The following is a 19,400-nucleotide window of genomic DNA, read 5'->3' as shown; positions in this document are numbered from 1 at the left end:
TCACCTGGTTTGTTTCACTACGAACATTTATCAGTTCCTTTAACATTTACATGCTTGATTTATTGCAGTTGTTGTTTTTAGCTGAGCGTTTCATTATGACACACATTTACTTTGTGATAAATTTGTCACATTCCTTTACTATTTAAAACATGAGTAACACACAGGCAGCTCACCTCTTTAGAATCCCTTTTAAGAGAATAAATTACAAACAAATGGCCGGGCTGCAGTGTCCTGATACATACACAGAAAGGTATGTTGGTGTGTTAACTGTCAACACATGCAGCTTCCTGCAGCTTGATTAAATAAAGACATCTTAAAAAAAACACATCTAACATGAAGCACTGCAAATGTGTTCATCTGTTTGACCATATTCCTATCTTACACAGAAACAAAGGGTTTGTCTTTGTGACACACAAATCAAGTCTTACTTCTACTTTCAGTTCTTCTTTCTACAAGTTAACGGCCCTTTTTAACCTTTACAGATAAACTCATGATTAATCAAACTATTTTTACACGCACAGAAAAGTACACTTGAAATGATGAGAACTCTCCTGTGCATTTATTTCATATGCATCCCTATACATTTAGGTATATGCTTAGGAACCAGACCAGTTTGTAAGCTCACTGAAAATAACTTACTACAGCATTTTTGGCCCCCAAGCTTATTTGCAATGCCTGCTCCAACCAGGGCCAACAATCATACAAAATCAACAGAGAATACACAAAACACAGCACAAAGCTTTACATATAAAAAGAACACCAAATTGCAGCTCCAAATGAAAGACGCATGAAAATACAAATATATTGTCAATGGTGTTTATCTTCAGAAACAACTAACATAAGACCATTGATGAAAAGAATGCTGCTATACTCTCAATGTTATGCTGAGTGACCCTATGGGAAGCCCTTGTGAACAATAGTGCTGTCAGATCCATGTGTTCCCACACACACACACACACACACACACACACACACACAGAGAGAGACGACAGCCCACCTCCTCCCAGTCCCACCACTTCCTCTCCAGATCTCACACTTGTGCAGTTCTTTCACTCTCATCAGATACCCCGTGTCTCACCATCACATGTAGATCACACAATAGTTAGGGTTACTTTCACACAGGAAACAGGGCATCATATTTTCACACGCGTGGATCACAAATACATCCGTCTGTTTGTTTTGGTTGCTTTTTCTCATTTCGAAGAACTTAAACAAACTTTTTTTTTTGGAGACACCCTGGGACCACAGTGCAGCTGCATGCAGAGGACCAGCAGCTGAGGAGCGATGTCATCTCTACTTTCTCAACACAACGATCAGCCGCGGATCAGAAAGTCAATCTCTGACTCCTCTCCAACTTCCTCTGCTGCCACCACCAAGAGCCTGAGGGTGAGTTCTGGTTGTCCTTAATCTTTTCAGGGTCTGTTTAGTCAGAGGAAATGCCGTGGATGACATCATACAAACACTAACATTTGAGTTCAGACAAATAACTCTGTAACAATCCACAGTATTTTGGACAGGCTGTTTTCATATAACATCCTTTGTACCGTCATTTCAGAACCGTATTTCATCTTAAAGTCCATTTTCCATAATTTCTGGGGAGCACAGTTAAACTATGGCAAGTGGAGTGCGTCCTGAGATTTATTCTAGTGTTTTCTAACCCACGCTGACATTTCTATGGCACCATATTATTTCAGAAAAAAAGTTCATTTTTAAAACACAATCTAGAGAAAGTTTATCATGTGGTGGTGATCAAGAAGCATTTAAGATATCCAGATTGTTTTATAGATGTTTGTATTTTCACCAATGTATCAGTGTATTTAACATCTTAATGTCTTTGTGTTTGCTGAATGTGAATGTCTCTTAATGTTCTTATTGTTATAAATGTTGTGTAAAGCACTTTGCATGACAATAGATATTTGCTAACATGTTATCAGGGTAATATCTATCTAACCATGCACTACTCCACCTGATTTGAATATGAGCTGTTGTGTGTAAACTTTTTTTAAACTCTTTGGGGATTTTTGCTTCTTCTTTATAGTTAGGTTGAGTCATTACATGGAAATTACTTGATTCTGCTTCTAACTTTTCTCACTTGTCCTTTTGTAGTCTAAGATCTGTTTCTATCTGTTTTCCTTTTTTTCTCCTCCGTCTCTTCAGCTGTATTCCTCTATAAATGCATGTTCATGATTTATTTATTTTTTATTCAGTGAAGAAAAAAGTGCAAACAAGCAATTAAAGAGACAAACATTACCTTATTTAAGAAAGTTGGGTGCCAGAAAGCCTCGCAGTTACATCGTGCACCTATGTGCAGAGGCTAGTCCTCATCACAGCAGCTGTGTGTTAGAATCTGAACCCTGCACTTGGCTGCTCTCTCCTCCAGAACTCTCTTGTCCCTTGACTTTCCTGTGAAGACACGCAAAAGAAACAGCCCTTAACAAAGTAAAAATAACATTTGTAAAAAATCAACAGTAAATTGGCAGTTTAACATTTGCACTAAATTTAGCTATTAAACCTATTCTTTCATGCCTGACAGATACATACTTTGTTTTATACAGTATTAACATTCAAAACTTAATTAAGTGTTAACTTTCATTCTCCAAAGTAGCTCTACTGGTGTTGTAGTTGACCTGTTTGAGAAACACTGCCCCTATTCAACCACCTAATAATATATATATTTTTTCTTTTTCTTTGGCATTCTTCTAAAAGCTTTTGATGAGCGTGGAGAGAAAAAAAACCTGTAGGAGAATCCCAGGCAACATGATAATAGGCGGGTAATCTTTTCTGTTTATGTGAAATTAGAATCCACTAGGGAAATATAACGGGCCGGAGAGAGAGAAAGAAGGGAAGAAAGCACAGGGTGAAAGACAGGATGACGGGGAACAGAGGGAAGGAGGGACAGAGTGCTTAGGACTGGCTTGTGGGAACTCAGATGCAGTATTTATGGATGTTTATCTCTCTGCGAGTCCTACGGGAAGCTCACATTTTCCACTGGGGAATAACTGGTCAGCGGACAAGAAGTTCCTCATGGGATCTAGAGCAGCTGGAGGAGAGCTCTGTGACACAGACACAGGACAAATGTCACGAAGAAACAGAGTTTCCATCAGCATCTGTTTATATGGGGTGTCGCTTAATCTAAACCAGAGCCTATTCCAAGTCTGCACACTGTATATCATTAATGACCGTTTACCGAGCATAGCCAAGTGTCCACAGAAAGTCTTTAAAGAAGCTGACATCAGAGTCTGGTGAAGATCCAGAGGTCTTGTAAATGTCTCAGCTGAGGCCTATCACTGTGTTTACACATAGTTTCTGTAACTTAAACCCTTGTTTCTTTCTTCTTCTTCATCTTTTTTTTTTGCAGAAATCCACTTGCCTCTCTTCATGATTTCGTCTGCTTTTGGTTTTTAGTTTATGTGACTGTCACAACAACTCTGTTTGAAAGAATAAAGAAAATGGAACTGTATGAACTTTCTCAAAAAAAAATAATGAGACACATCTATACAGCATGTCTTTGATGTATGCAGTAGTAGTTTCAACAGGTGAGTTCACTTTAAACATTGTAGTTGTAATAAGACGGAAAGATGGAGACATATATATATATATATATATATATATATATATATATATATATATATATATATATATATATATATATCAGTGTCATAGTACAATGTATGTTTTGTTTAAAGCTTACTGAATACTTTCTTGATGTGATTTCAGAACGCTTAAAGACAGGACTATGAGTCTGCAGCTCTGTAGGGCTTACTTAGGCCGAGCAGTGTAGTGCAGTGTATGGAGCTCAATGCTAACAAGATGACATGCTTGCTATAATTCTGTGACAATGTTAATGTGCTGATGTTAAAGCTCCTGAGCTAAATGTTTGTCAGCGTTGTGGACAAAGTGGTAGCAGTTAACTCTGCTCATATCCTGTTTTCTATTAACAGTCAGTCATGTCGGGGCACCGGTGGCACAGTGGTTAGTACGCGCCCATATGAGGGAGGCTAGTCCTCTGAGCGCGCGACCCTGGCTCGAATTCTTAAGTCATAAAGAGCAAGTCTAGATCCCACTCTTTTGGTATGTTAATGATAAGAGCCCAACTTTAAATCACCATGAGCAAGAACATGTTAAACAAAGAAGAGATGTACAGCTTGGAAACGACAAAATGACATCACAAAAGGTATAAGATATACTGTAATTGTAAGTGGGAAGTCAATAACACATTATGGCAACCAGTTCTCTTTCCCAAGTCTTCATATACAGATAACTTTCATGGCTCTTAGAGTCCAGGGTGTATGATCTGCTGCACTGTAAAACCATCTAGGGTAATGTTGGACACTGAGAGCAACAATGCTTTTGGTGACACAGTAAGAAAGTTAAGTTCCATTTGGGGTGGTGGTCTTTGGTTGGCTGGATGAGTTATTCATTGAACTAGCCAATGATATTTGTACTTCATTAAACAATTTCTTTAGCTAACACATAAATGATTATCCTGATCACAAACAATGTTCGTTACGATCTAAACTGAAAGTCCAAGGCACTCCAATACCATTACTACAACTAACCTCTGCATGACAAACAAAAGACATTAAGTCAGTCCTCAGATTTTAACTAAAAGGATTTGAACAGATTGTTTAAAATCTACATCCTGCAATGACAACAACTTGAACTTGCAATCACTTCAGTAGTCTGTTCACTATGATAACAATGGAGATTATGCTGTGTAATGTGGCCACCAAGTCTCCAACTATAAACCATATGAAACTCCTACAGTATGAGTTAGTCATTATTCTCCAACACTACCATAGAAAATAAAAAAGATGTGCAAGAGGAATGGTTTTATTTGTACCAAGAGTTCAGAGAGTTCAGTGTGAAGAAGCACTGAAGCTGTTCCAATAGATTGTGTTGGCTCGACCCTGAACACCACATTTTATGTTCATCTTTTTTTTTACTTGTAACTTATTTGTGTGGGCTTATATCAATGGGGTTTATTTGACTTTTACTGATGACGTAAGAAATACAATCTTTGTCTCTCACCGTGATTTATTTGTCCATATATCTCATCTTTTTAAGAAAGGCTAGGATTTATTTGAGTATCGTTTTCTCTGCTCTGCCACTTAAAAATCTCTCATCAAGGAAACTTTTGAACTCTTCCAACGTCAGCAGAACGTAATGAACAAACTGTGAGGGCCACTGGCAGAGCTATTACCTTTTTTGGATGTGTTTAGTTATCTGTACTTGTCAGTTTATTTTAGGGATAATTTCCTCTCTCCTTCTTTGACTTGGCTCAGTATTTGAACTACCATAACCCTTTTCTTGGAAAACTGAGAAGGAAAAAAAAACAAAACTCTGATGAAGAATTCCTGGTGCTGTCACTTTAAAGAAACTCTGGAATTGGCTTTCAAGGGGATGTATTGGTAATGAATACTCTTGTGCATGGAATAATACAGGTCCTATGTAGCCCATAGTATGTAGCCCATGCTTAAGCTGTAACACAGAGGAAATGGTTCACAATACAACTTCATTTGTGCATTTGGTTCCATATTTCACTTCATAAATCTCACATGATCAAACTGCTTGCCAAGCTAATGGGGAAGTCTGGCTCTGTGTTGTCATTATTTGAGAACCAATGAATGACTGTAGAGGACACTCAGAGAATGTCTTTAAACACGTTGTTGCTGATGTATTTGTTTATTTTGTTCTGATGTAAAACGTTTCTCTTCTCTTGCAGCATGAGAGGCTGTCCAGGTGAGCATCCTCTAATGTCATTCACACCATCAATACATAACAATACCTTTAATTATCCCATGACACGAGGAATCTATGTTGGACTCTGTGTCTCTAAACACTGACAGTAACTGAGTTAAACCACATCGATGAAAAGCCAATACCTCTCATGTGTTGTCAGACTGAACTCATCCGGATCCTCCGATTGCTCCAACAAAACATCAACGAACCACGCAGAGTCGTACTTCAAACTCAGAGAAAACAGACTTTCTGCAAGGAAAAAAGCAGAAGAAGAAACTGCGAACAATGATTATAAAAAGGCAAGTGATGAGGTTAGCATTGCAATCATAGTTTAAAGGACTATTGTTAGGTTACTGGAAGTCAAAGGGATCATCTGAACATCAATTACCATACCTCAATAATCTAAAAGTTATGTAGCCAATGGAGTTTTCTTTGCCTTCAGATTTTGATTGGAAATGTCTTTAGGTCCTGACAGACATCAATAACTCATGTGCTCTGAAAAAAGGAAAAAAGAAAATCTGTGATGTGTAGAAAGCCTGTAGAAACTTCAACCAATGTCTGCCACGAGGTACCAATTTTAAGAACCAATCATGCCTCCCTGCTCGTTCTCTACCCGATGTATGCACAAGTATACACTCAAAGCATGAGCTGAAGTATACTTCTAGACCAACGGCACTCTTGCATGTAAGTGAGGGCTTTTGAGAGAGCACACCAACTTCCAGGAGTGGAAGGAGCACCGAGGCAATGCTACTTCAAAAATCGTGCTAGTTTTCGATAAATGACCAACCTTGCTTTTAAATTAGATGTAAGGACATCCCATATGTATGCTTTTGTTTATCAGAAAATAATAATAGGACACAAAAATAACCAGACCCCTCAGGTTTTACGTAATCTGATCAAAATGTTTCAAAATAAAAGTAGCCAACACAATCCAGGCAGACAAGGCAGGGCAAAGTGGTTTTTTAAATTATTTTTGTAAACTAAATTATTCTAGATTTTCTTTTAGTTAACTGCAAAAAAAAAAAAAAAAAAAACACAGTTTAAATAACTCTTCCATCACCTTCACGTTTTAAACATTTTGATGTGAATTTGAACTGTGTTTTGGTAAAACATCAGCACAGTGTGCCTACTTTGTTCACCGGTGTCTTGAAAATAACTAAAAGCTCCTTTGGAAAACCCTAACAATTGCTTATTTTGTAGATGTATGAAAAAGCACTGGCCACCAATCAAAGGCTGAAGTCGAGGCTACAGACAAGTAAACAGGAGCTCACCGTGATCCAGGACCAGCTGCAGAGAGCACAGGTCGGTGCGGAAAGTCACCTGCTGAAGTCCCCTCATAGGACTTCTGAACTGACTAAAGGAAACTGAAGAGTTACTGAAGAGGGAACTGAACATTACTGTTAAGTTTCAGAAAATCTTCATCACAAAAATCATGAAGATTTTTAATGCCATGTGCACTGATATCATGTTTCATTGTAATGTGGGAGAAATGTGACATGAACGTTTGTTGTTATAAAATTAAGCTGAAACGTTGTGACTAAAGGCCACAGGGCCAACATTTTAAAATGATAACAGTCTTCTGTGTGCAAATGTGGGTTTATTGGATATTTCATATCAGGTGCTCACTGTAATGTATACTTATTATTATGTGTAATTGAGTGTGTGCGCAAAAAACAGTTGTAAAGCAATGTAATCTTTTCTTAATTATCTTTCATCCTTACAGAAGGAACGACCAGGAGACGGTAGCTCCAACATGCTTGAAGCAGAACAGAAGGTAATTCCTTCCAATACTATTAATAACATGTTTTATTCATCTTCTATTATATGTTTACTTGAAACTAATTATGATTGTAAAATGATCCTCTTCATAGGAAAGTTGGAGTCTAAAAAAGAGAATATCAGATATGGAGGAACAGCTGAAGGTAATTCATTACTTTACACCAGAGGTGTGTCCAGAGTGATGCAGGGGTTGCACTGGCCCCCTTGAAATGTAATTGGCCACCCCAGGTTCAGCCAAAAATCCAACTCTAAAATAGGCTATTTGCCTAATCAGAGGTGTGACTTGTGTGCAAATGAACTTTTCTGGCTGTTTTCAACAGGCTACTTCCAGTTTTAAATATGTATTTTGCTCTTTCTGGAAACATTTCCAAAGAAAAAATAATTCACACTGCATGCCATGAGTTACATGGATAATAAATTAATTTTTTTTTTGCAAATGAGTTACATGCATTTGTATGCACTTTTCAAAGCACTTCAAATTGTGATTTCTCACATACATATTTGTTATTGATTCCCGAAAGAATCAAGCTAATAATTGTGTTTATGTATTGGCAAATTATGTTAATCACAAGAACATGTTGGTGGGGATAGATAGGGTAAACATTTGCATTCATTTTTGCCCACACACTTAATGCTAGCCCTTCATGACTCAGTGCCATCGGTGGGTCACCCCAGTTAAAAAAGGTCTGGACACGCCCCTGTATTACACGCTCCTCCTTTGTTGTTGTGTTTATATTGAATTCTGTACATATCACATTTGCACACTTTAAATTTCTAGTTGATATTGTTGCAAGCTTTCTGACCCTGGAGAAATCTAAGGTGATTTGACATGATGACAACAATAAACAATCAAATCGAGGCAATGTAAAGTGTCTGTGGGCCCTTGGTGCCCTCGGTGTTAGCTGCTCTGTCTGTGGAGGTTTTAGCTGACATCATTTGTCACAGTTCTGCTCGGCTGCCTGAGGAATGTGTGAGCACTTTGACACAGCAGCGAGTGAGCCATCAGCGTTCATCTCCAGGCTAACCATCACAAATGTCTGCTGTGTTATGCCCAAGAGGACACAAACAAAAAGCTTTTGTTATCTGTGAATGAGGGGTCTGAACAAACATTGGATGCTGCTCTGAAAATAGACATTCACAACAACAGAGGAGCACTGTTACTTTTTTTTTTTTAATCACAGAAAAAAAAAAAACAGTCTGGTCCAATTGTGTTTGTGTGTCACTTAATGGATGCAAGGGTACAAGATTTGTTTAATTCTGATGATTTTCTAGATTTATCTGGATCAAATTATTATCTTGTTTTCCTTACTTTCTTTGTGGACTAGTTTGTAGCAGGAGAAAAAAAGAAGCACGTTTATTTTGGTGCAGAGCCTATAGCTCAAAATCCCAACAGTGGCCGTGACTCACAGTGTAATTATGATTATAAACAGACGCTCTATTCAATACATTTTTTATGAGAAGCAATGGAACTTATAATTGCAGTGAGAAATAAATCTATAAAAACAATCATCCAAAATTACACCAAAGGAAAAAGAAGAGACAAAGTTCTCTGAGAAGAATGAATAAGGTATATAGAACATCTTTACACTCCATTGTCACTGAACAGAAGCTATACAAATTGTGACTAATATAGTTGAGACTTTTTTTAAGCCTTTAAAAAATGTTGCATGGGTGGTTTGGTGATTGATAGAGTTTTATAAATTCTAATAATTCCTCTTGTGCGTACCAGCCATGGGGAGATCCCTTAATAACACGACTCAGATGTGCACATTCTTCATTCCTTTGTAATACATTTTAAAGTTTAATATAAGTTAATATGAGGCTTCACTGGTCTACAGCAAGAATCAAGAGCTCATTAAAGGTTCTATATAATGCAAAATGTACTTTACCATGCTTTTTTAACACTTATTTGTGTGCATGGCCTGTTAGCATCAGAAAGGGCAGAAACCCCTCCCCCATGTGGGTGACACTCACGTAGTCGTGGCCCTCTCAGTCAGTCTTTCCCATGTAAACAAAAACATAGTCGAACAGTTATTTAGCATTTAAAGCTACAGACACAGAAACCGTCTGTTGGGAGCAGGGGTTTATAATATGTACCGTAATATATGACCTTTAAAAGTAACTTTAATACTTGTGTAATGCATATTCTTCTTCTGTATAAACCCTGTTTCTGAGCCAAAAGTTAAACTGAAATCTCTTTGTTACCCCTTATCTACCTTGGTTTGCTGACTAGAACAGATGTTATTTTTGATCCTATTTTTATTGACAGTAAGACCAGCACCTGCTCTTATGGATGATTGTAGCATTGTGAGTTATGTTTGGAGAATAAATTGGGTCATTTTCATGTGTGGGAGCGCCACATACTGTTTGGATATCATCTTGCAAAAGCCTGCAACAACACATTTGTCATTCATGTCACTGGTTCCACTTTTACTTAATGAACAGCATATAAAAAAAGAAACAGAAAAATACAGATTAATTTTTATAACTGCAATAGGTATAGGTTAATGTGATGTTAGCATGGTCTGGCCTTCTTGCCTTTATTAGACAGCTGATTTGAGACAGGAAATACTGATTTGAACCCAAGGTAGCTCCCGCAAGGAGTGGAGTCTCCGTACATGAGGCGCACAAACATTCCTATACATTTTTAAGACTTTTTTTTACAACATGTACATCTGTGCCCACTTTAGTTATCTCCTTCTCCTTTTTAAGGCCAAAGCTGAGCTCAAGATCGAGAACCAGAGGCTGAAGGATGAGAATGGAGCTCTAATCCGGGTCATCACTAAACTGTCAAAGTGAGACAGAAAGCAGGAAAGATAAGAGGAAGTCAGATGGGTACCAGAAGCCATATCTCTACCTGCATTCATCCCATCCTCTGAAAGAATGTATGTACATAGTTTTCCAGTAAATTGGAAACTTGATTCCATGTTGTTTTCCTATTCTCCAAAACATCTGCAATGCCCAGATATGAAAAAGTTTTCTGTTACTGTACTGGATCAAGTGACACATTCCTCGACAGAAAACACATTTAATCAAACTTCATTTTATATATTCATGAAATTTTCGTAATTAAAATTTGCCAAAAAAAAAAACTGCTTCATGCTTTGTTCTTCTTTGTGAACATTTTGTTAAAGAGAAAGTTGTAGTACAAAAGAATAACCCTGGATACCTAAACAGACAAAATACTGTAGGTATTTCAAAGAGGTATTACCATGGAAACGACAATATTTCGTTCATTCTGCATGCAGACCTTGAAAATTGGCTCTTGGCTGTCAGGGACAGAGGATGATGGATGAGCTACATTTTTCAGGAACGTGGGAGAGTCGGCTCTGATTTAAGAGCTGTACCTTAGAGAGGGTGATGTCACAAACGACAAGCTTTTCTTCCTTACCTGCATTAGAAAAACGATTAAATGCTTGGAAATCACAACTTTCAACTTAAATCCAGGACTCAAACGAAAACTATGAACCAATGAATTCATGGCAGATTGAAAAGCTTCAGATTCTTCTTTAAAAAAAACAACAAAAAAAACCATCTTTGAATGTAATTGATTAAACTGTCAACCTCAAGATCCATTTAATAACTTTTCTGGAGCTTTCATTCACATGAGAATTAGCTAAAAGTTATTATCAATTTGTGTTTTTCTGGCGGGAAGAGATTTTATACCACACCTTTAAATTCACCAATTTTGACAAAATTACTTTATGTGGCTTGAATTGAAAACAGTTTTATTACACAGAGAGATGATGAACTTATGGCTAAAATATTAGGTACCATAGCAGCCTCTTTGCCTATTTGTGAGGCATGCCAGAATAATAAACATTATATAATGTGTACAATGACTAACTTTGTAGTAAAAGATAAATGATTTAATTAAACAGTATGAATACTAGGAAATGCAAAAAAGGGGCAATAGTTGACGATTAGCTGTCTTGATGTAAAGCAACAGAACAGACTTAAGTTAAAGTATTATCACAGATATCCAAGGGAAGTAAAGGGAACAAACTGAGGTGCTATGTGTATCTGTGATCATGATATTTAATAAACAATTCTGAGTAGATCTGTTTTTGTCCTGGCGGTGACAGGCATAAAAGAATGACCAAAAAGTAGCTCATATACATGCATTGGATCCAAGTGTATTGCTCTACTACTGTGTTACATTTGGTGAATGATGCCACCTGTTGTCTGTAGGTGGAAAAGCATCATCTAACTTGACACACACATCACACAGGACCGGGCTACTTAAAATGCCTTTATTTCCTATGATTACACTTTGACAACACACAAGAAATGTCCTGACCACAGCCACTATTCCCAGTATTCATTCAGTTCCACATAAAATGAGTACACATTTATTTTATTTAAGTTTTTTTGTCGTTTTGTTGCCCCACTTTTTTTTTTTGCTGGAAAACATGGATTTTGTATGGAAAGTAATCATGCAGATCACAAAAAGGCACAACTACTGACACACCTAAAACAAGACTTGAACAAGAAAGACTGTCAGGCATTTCCTTTGTCTAGTTTGTAAAGTGGATGAGGTATGGAGCAGGATAGTGATCAGGTCTTTGGAAGTTTTGTGTTATGGTTATGTTCACATACTTATGAGGACTTAAGAGGAACTCTTATTGAAGCAGCTGGCTGGCAGTATTGCATTATGAATAACTTTGCTTTGCACTGTTTGGGTCAGGATGGCTTAGGAAGACAGGGATTTTGTTGCCTGCACTGCAGAAAACTGACAGTCACATACTTTATTGACAGAAAAACACAGAACAGTTTCAGGCTCTATTTTTCCTATATTGGTGGACAAAACAGACCGAAGATGATAGCGGCTCAATTACATGAAGATGACACGGACTATAACTGACCTCAGGGAGGATAACGTCGCATATTGAATATCTGCACAGCATCAGTGAATTGTTTCTCAAATTTCCAATGAAATTTAAGTAACTTTAACTTTTTTTTTGATAAGTACCATGATCTATAAGGGTTTGACATTTCTTGAAAAACAACTTTAAAAAGTCCTTATCTGGTGAAAATATATGATGAATTTAATAAAAACCTAAATGTGTCCTCTATGTCTGCAAAATGCTTTAGATGCTAGTTATCTAGTGGGCTAATGGGTTGTCACTGTTTTAGTATGATAGTGTTTTAGAAAACACTTCTTCAGGACTAGTACACTATGCTAGCTGTTTCAGCACATTAAAACTGAAAGGTGCTATGTAGTCCTCTCGGTCAACTAAAAGAAAAAAAGACAATACACACTAAAAGACGGACTGTCATTGAGAAAAAGGTAATTTTTCTCGATGTCCTGTTTTGTTTTATCAATAATCTGACTCACAAACATGGCGGCCATTTTCCACTGAGGTTACACTGTTTTTGAAACTATGCTGTTATGAGCCTACATTTAACTGATTATTTTAAGTTTGAAAAGCATTCATTCAGGTTTAGGGTATTTTAGGGCTCCTTACTTATCACCCACTAAACAAAAAAAAACAACTGATAGTAAAAATCTGTGATCTGTGATCTGTGATGAATCAAATGTATGATTACCCGTAAACTACATATAGCACATTGTAGCATTCAACCACTACCTGGCTAGGATACTGGAAAAAAAAATTCTAAGTTCTGGTAATTTTTGTAATTTATTTGTAGACTGAGCTAGTACTATTGCAAGCTAGTTATCTAACTTTAATGTCAGCTAGCTCATGGTAATATTAGCTGGAGTCTAGCTTAGCTTCCAACCAAGTCCTTTGACTTACTTAGTTTTCTGTCTGTATTTAGCTATATTAAATAATAAAATACCTTGTTTAAACTTGAAATATGACTAAATGTCTCTGTCAGTTATTTAGTTTTAATTGCTGACCACAAAAGGTGAGGAAATGAGTGTGATTTGTTCAATTCCCAACGTTACATTAATTTCAAACTAATTTCACTTTATTAAATCATTTTTAAATCCATAATACAGAAGTAGATTAAAAGCATATGAGCTTTCACCCTTTCCGTGAAGTCACAGGAAAGTGGTCTGTGTTAATATGGCAAGAAGTGAATGACATTGACTTAAAACATGAAATGTTATGGTCAAAAACAGCATCAATATCTTAAAGCATGCACAAGTAAGACAACACAATACAAGCTCATCCCATTGCAATTGACTTGTTAGACTCACTCATTGGGAGACATCTATAATAAAAAAGACACTTGATAGTTTAGCTGTGACTAAAGCTGCCAAGGAGCACCGCCACAACTAAATTGTGTGATCCTAATACATAGAGCAAAGACCAAACACAAATGATTGTAACAAAATTAAATATTAAGGCTAGTTATGTAGTATGCACATAAGTGGCTTTCTTAATTTCTCACATTAAAGGTTACATTTGACAAGTAAGGGCAGGTTTATTTAAAAAGCAATAAGATGAGAAGGCAAAACGTAATGGAGTAAAGAATGAGGGGGCTACAAGTCAATTTGTTCTTACAGTGTATCTACGAGTAAAAAACTAGAGTTTGATACCTGTCTGACAGGAGTAAATAAAGGAAACACTTTAGGTACGCTGGGATAGAATTTCAAGGAGCTGGCACATTTTTACCTTTTAGACAATTCACTGATCAGGGACCTACAGTATATGCAAGCAGAGAAGAACTAGTGCCCGACTTGTAGCCCAAGCATACCAAAACACTGGATTTATCACAGAGGACACAAACAAACAGTGACAGGAAAACAGACAACCATGCAGCATTATGACAACTGAACTGTTATTTTTTCTAGTTTACATATGTTACACAAAGCACTCCTGCATTCATTTCAGGCAACAAAGACACATGTGACTCCAAACAGGAAAAATCCAGACATACGTTCAGTCTCATTCAGCAATAACACATACACAGTTTGCAGTCAGTGCATACTCTTTTTTTTTTTTTTTTTAAACTCTGTTTTATTGTAAAAAAAAAAAGACACAGAACACAAACACACATACACAATATAATCATGGTTTCTCTTTAAAACATGCTGCTATTTACATTTTCTTTTAAATACATGCTGTAGCTTATTCACAAAGGTTGCGCAATGCAGAATGTTAATAGCAGGAAGAAGAAGTATTGTGAATGGACCAATAAGTGCGCGGCTGTTTATCCTGTTACAAGTATTATTATTAATAGAGATGACTTAATGGCGTCCCACAGAAGCAAAAAATTGCTTTTTTAATTTTAACGTTCTGTTTCAGTAAAATCCAATTCTGAGATTTAATCATAATGTGTACCACAGAAATGAAGATACCAAAAAAAATGTAAGAACTTAATATTAAGCATTAAAAACCACAATTTTTAATTCTCTTCCACTCTCTGATGTAAATAAATCCTGGAGGGAAATTCACGCCTCGATAGTGTCATGTCCGTCATCTTGTTTCGGTACACTTTAAATTATATGAAGCATTTATAATAAAGGTTTTTGTATTTCAAAGAACTGCTGATTTCGGCCCCTTTTATTCTGCAGGGTGGCCACATTGTTATAAGAGTGGCAGGCACCACATATTCAACACATTTCCTTTTTAATTTTAACCCTTTGTTTTCTTACTCCTGGATGAGAATATGAGCCTTTATTTATTCTTCTTCTTATCTAATCAAAGTTTCTGTGTCCTAATTTTCTTTTTCTTTATTGAGCTGAGCCCCTCTGTGATATTTCCACATGACCTACGGCTACAGAGAAGTCCTCCTTGAGTACAAATGATTGGGATGTAATAAAATAACTCTGAGGGCTACAGCTTGAATAAGTAATCATACAACCTGAACTTTACAGTAGAATTCTCAATCATATCTTTTTACTGTTTATGAATCAACTTCACAAGAATGTAGATAAAACAATACTTTAACAGCCTGCAACACATTTAAATGTATACTATACATGTATACTGAATTCAGGGGTGCTCCTAGATAAAATATATTTCAGTGGTGTTCACTTGAATTAAACTTCCAAATAACTAATTGAGTAGCTTTTAATGTGAAAATCCATTTTTTGCCTGCGTCCCTCTACACTCCACCGCAGTGCAGTATGTCTGAGATGATGTTTGAACACCATCGTGTTTGGCTCCTGGTTTACAAATCTTGTGGCTGATGACTGAACCTGTCAAACGACATGAAATACTGCGAGGCATGATGAATGTTAGATTCTGCTGCTCGATTTAGTTCAAGCAAATGGTCCAAGATATGTTTATCATATGTTATGTTTGACGTAGCATTTGCCTTTACAAATATGCAGTTTTTACTTGAATTCCCCTTCTCTTAAAAAGTGGCGGCTACAACTTACAATTCGGAGTCAGTTTTCGATAAAAAACATTTTCTTTTTGACTGAAATCCTGAATCTATTTCGCAAGCATTGAAGTGCACTGCAGCGTGTTCTGTAAACGACCTCATTGGACAACAAAAGACAGACAATCCATTCGTTGCGTATCGAAATCAAAATGCATCAGATGGCACTGTTCTCAGGAAGCAACAGCAGGATTTAAAAGAAGCATAGTCATTGTGGGTTTGAACATCATTGGTTAGCCTTCCTAAGTAGCCTTACTTTGTCCTAGGATAGGTAAGGTTTTACATCCAAGTGGTCACACAGCTCAAAACAGATCTCAAATGGCACATTCACAGTGTCCCTGACTGCTTTTGAATGATTTCAACTCGGTAAGTTCCCCTTCAAAATACAACAAAAGAAGCAAAGAGTCATATCAGGAAAGGCACCCTTGTTCTCCATCAGATTGGTTTGAAGACACAGACATGCATTTTGTTCCTAAATGCATAGATGAAAACAGGCAACTTAAATAAAACAACTCTGTCATCCCTGCCAAATGATTTTTTTTCTGTATGTGTCTCCTTCTGAGTTAGTTAGCTTATAAAATGATGATGATCATTAAAACTGCTTTTTCCTTCAAATAAATTGCAACATGGATTGCAGCATTAAGTAACATTTATCTCATTCACTCTCAGTTTAATCATTTTTGCATTAATAGACTTAAACAGACTCTATGGAGGAAGTAACCCAACACTACAGTACTTTCTATTGCAAGTTATAGCACACTTAATAGCAAGCTACAATACTGGGAATGGAGTATGCAGAGCAGTGGGGAGGTAAGTAAAGCATGCTCTATAAACTAAACTAAACTAAAGCTTTATTTCCAGTATGATCTTCACCTGGACTCTCATTCAGTTTCAGCACCCTTAAAATCAGTTTCTGAGTTTCATCAAATGAAAGAAAGACTAAAAGTCGATCATTCATGAAGCAATCATCCGATAACTCGACGCCACTCCTCCCAACATACAGTAATGTGTGAAATGTGATGTTTAAAATAGTTTGTTTTGACTTAATCATGAATGACTGGGATTTCTAAGATGTCTCTTTTTTGCTGAGCAGGTTTCATGACGACTTGTCATTTTGGTAAATCGTGGATTTTCATGCAAAGTAGGGGCAGGGGTTGGGTTTCAGAGTTAGTGCATTAGCTGGTTGGCGGAGCATGTTACTTCTTTGCATTCAAGGACGCCAGCTGACCATCGATATCCTCCTCTGGCTGCAACGGATGCCACTGGGCAATGGGACGGCGGGGATTAGCCAACATGTCAGACCAGTGCTTCAGGCCGAGGCCTGACGCCTTACTGCCCACAAAGATCTTCCCGATGGCGTCATTCTTACCGATCTTGTCGTAGTCAAACACAGTGACTGCCACCAAGATTTTCTAAAAAATCAGAACAGATCGTGGTGTTTTTGTTGTGAAGTAACTCAATCAAAATGTGAATTTAAATTACGTAAAACAATATATGTATTGTGCATGCATTACACAGAATTCATAGTTTGATTTGATTTGTACTGTACCTGCATCTGTTCTAGGGGGATTTCAAAGCTGAAAGATTCATTATAATAAGGGTTCAAGGTGTTCTTCTTCACTGTAGTCTTCTTTTTCTTCAGGCGCTTACCCCCCTGCAGGAGCTGGATCTTAACATAAGGATCTGAAAAGGGCATCAATGGGATCAGCAATAGAGATTATCCAACAGAATTATTGTTATTAATCTTTCCCTGTTTTTATTCTGCAGAATTTGTATGAATGTATCACTTTCCGTCATTTAATTTATTAACAAAATATTTAGTGTGATCTATATTTTTTGTTCTTGGTTTTTTTTTTTTTGTATCTGCTCCTGCTAAAGTAAAATTGGTGAACTACATTTCCCAGATGTACCTGCATGACAATCCCTTGCTCCATTTGAGGTCAATACAGGCTCTGGGAGTCCCTTAAACCCCAAACATGCTCTTGTTAAGAACAAATGATGGTCTCTGTTATAAAATAAAATAGTCTTTTTACTTTTATGTATTCGGCCTGTTTGACCAATAGACCTGGTGCATTCCCCCCTAAAATACTGCAACTTTTATCGTTCAGTCAGCTCTTTGGGGAGTAGATTCAAAGCCACTAGCATAGCCAGTACCCCATAAAAAAGCACCAATTGCTAAAACTTTAAAACTCAGATATTTGCATTTCTTTACCAGATAATCCACAGGCATCCATCTTCTTCAGGTTCTTTGCCTCCAGGATGCAGACGGTGAGCTTCCCAGCGGTGGGGACGTAACGGAGGGAGATGCAGATGTCTCCGAGTTTCTCAGGCTGAGTTGTCAGCACAGAGAGAGGAGACAGAAATGACCGTCACTAATGCTCATCAGCAAACATCAGGAAGAAGCAGTTTTAGAGAGTAACGATGGACTTAATGGGAGAATGTGCAACATTTTACACATAAATACAGCGCAAGTTAAGTATATGCTCTGAGTCATGACTGTCTACAATGATTCAGAAGCGTGAGTCCGGCCTGCTGTATTTATTGTCGGGTCGTGTGTACGTCATGGTTACATGGATAGAACGGCCTTTGGTAAAGCTCTTTTAGAGAGAGAGAGAGAGAGAGAGAGAGAGAGAGAGAGAGAGAGAGATACTTTATTGATCCTGAGGGAAATTCAAGAATCAAGGACTAGAGAAAGGAAGAAGAAAATAATCACTACTTATTAGGATATTGCGTAAGTGTCTTTAGATCAATTTGGTCATTCCTGGTCAATTTACGTGCAATATGGAGCCATGAGTAAACCAAAGTGTGCTAACATTAGCCTGCTCACACAACAATGCAGGCCAAAGGCAATTGCAGCTTAAGTAAAGAATTTTTTTTTTTTCGTTAACTGTGCTCAATCACGGTGCGTTCTAATTAATAACTACTTAGTTTTTGGAGGTGTGTCGCTGCAGGAGAGCAGAAGCTGCAGAGTGACAGACGTATTGTCAAACAGCAGTTTGTTTTGGCTTCATGCTGGTACTCAAGGGCAACATCTACTGGCCCAAAACTCGCACATTCTTCCTTTTTATGAAATGCCCCCAGTCTTTCACTTTTCTTTTGAGCTGAAATTGAAATTGTTAGCCTTGATAAATATTCAGTTATGTGGTTGAATTGAGAACAGTTCAAGGCTTAGAATGTAAAAGCTTTCAGATCTGCTGCTTTATGCCTAAGAGGGTAAAAATATTTTCAAAAATAAGTCCCTGAAAATGATAGAACTAATGGATTTTTTTGCACCAACCTTTCACAAAAACCTGTTTAAAAACCTAAATCGTTATAATAAATTTTTCTTTTAGTTCTGAATTTATGAAGTGTGATTCTGGACAGCACCTCTTCTTGATCTGCACTCTCCAGATCCCGCCACTCCTCGATTGGTCGTCCGAGGTCGATGGTGTTCATGGCGATCTTCACCTCTCCAATAATGTCATGTTTGGAGAATCGGTCATAGTCGTAAACAGACATGCACAAAGTCTTCCCACCCAGCTCCTCATAGGGCACCTGACGAACAGACACAGTGATTTAGTTTGAAATACATTCTTAACTTT

At 37.3% G+C, this 19,400-nt stretch overlaps 2 protein-coding genes across 6 annotated transcripts in view; one reads left to right on the top strand and one right to left on the bottom strand.

Moving 5' to 3' along the window:
* Positions 1 to 1,018: 1,018 nt before the first annotated feature.
* Positions 1,019 to 10,613, top strand: LOC306822794 (protein phosphatase 1 regulatory subunit 12B-like). 2 transcript variants are annotated; one of them, XM_079342013.1, is made up of 7 exons: positions 1,019 to 1,386; positions 5,726 to 5,742; positions 5,903 to 6,041; positions 6,943 to 7,044; positions 7,466 to 7,516; positions 7,614 to 7,664; positions 10,234 to 10,613. In XM_079342013.1, exons 1-7 carry the CDS (start codon positions 1,285 to 1,287, stop codon positions 10,318 to 10,320), a joined length of 549 nt encoding a protein of 182 aa, XP_079198139.1. In that variant the 5' UTR covers positions 1,019 to 1,284; the 3' UTR covers positions 10,321 to 10,613. The 2 variants fall into 2 exon arrangements, with proteins under 2 accessions (XP_079198139.1, XP_079198138.1); XM_079342012.1 differs by having other exon boundaries at positions 5,903 to 6,053.
* Positions 10,614 to 14,271: 3,658 nt separating this feature from the next.
* LOC306822100 (synaptotagmin-2-like) overlaps positions 14,272 to 19,400 on the bottom strand; it is a 28,046-nt gene continuing 22,917 nt past the window's right edge. For all 4 annotated transcript variants that reach the window (XM_079340835.1, XM_079340838.1, XM_079340837.1 and 1 more), the window contains 4 exons: positions 19,186 to 19,353; positions 18,032 to 18,149; positions 17,369 to 17,502; positions 14,272 to 17,231 (listed from right to left, as the gene is read on the bottom strand). In XM_079340835.1, the coding sequence (XP_079196961.1) occupies positions 17,016 to 17,231; positions 17,369 to 17,502; positions 18,032 to 18,149; positions 19,186 to 19,353 (636 nt within the window). In that variant the 3' untranslated portion in view covers positions 14,272 to 17,015. The remainder of the gene's footprint in view (positions 17,232 to 17,368; positions 17,503 to 18,031; positions 18,150 to 19,185; positions 19,354 to 19,400) is intronic.

This window comes from Symphodus melops (genome assembly GCF_947650265.1).
Source record: "Symphodus melops genome assembly, chromosome: 4".
In the NCBI taxonomy this organism is placed as follows: Eukaryota; Metazoa; Chordata; class Actinopteri; order Labriformes; family Labridae; genus Symphodus; species Symphodus melops.
This window is presented reverse-complemented; position numbering and strand designations above follow the sequence as displayed.

Excerpts from the sequence above, each read along its gene's own strand:
- LOC306822794 (XM_079342012.1), top strand. The coding sequence starts at position 1,285 with ATGTCATCTCTACTTTCTCAACACAACGATCAGCCGCGGATCAGAAAG. Across the intron at positions 7,517-7,613 it reads TGCTTGAAGCAGAACAGAAG|GAAAGTTGGAGTCTAAAAAA; the intron begins GTAATTCCTTCC and ends TCCTCTTCATAG. Across the intron at positions 7,665-10,233 it reads ATATGGAGGAACAGCTGAAG|GCCAAAGCTGAGCTCAAGAT; the intron begins GTAATTCATTAC and ends CTCCTTTTTAAG.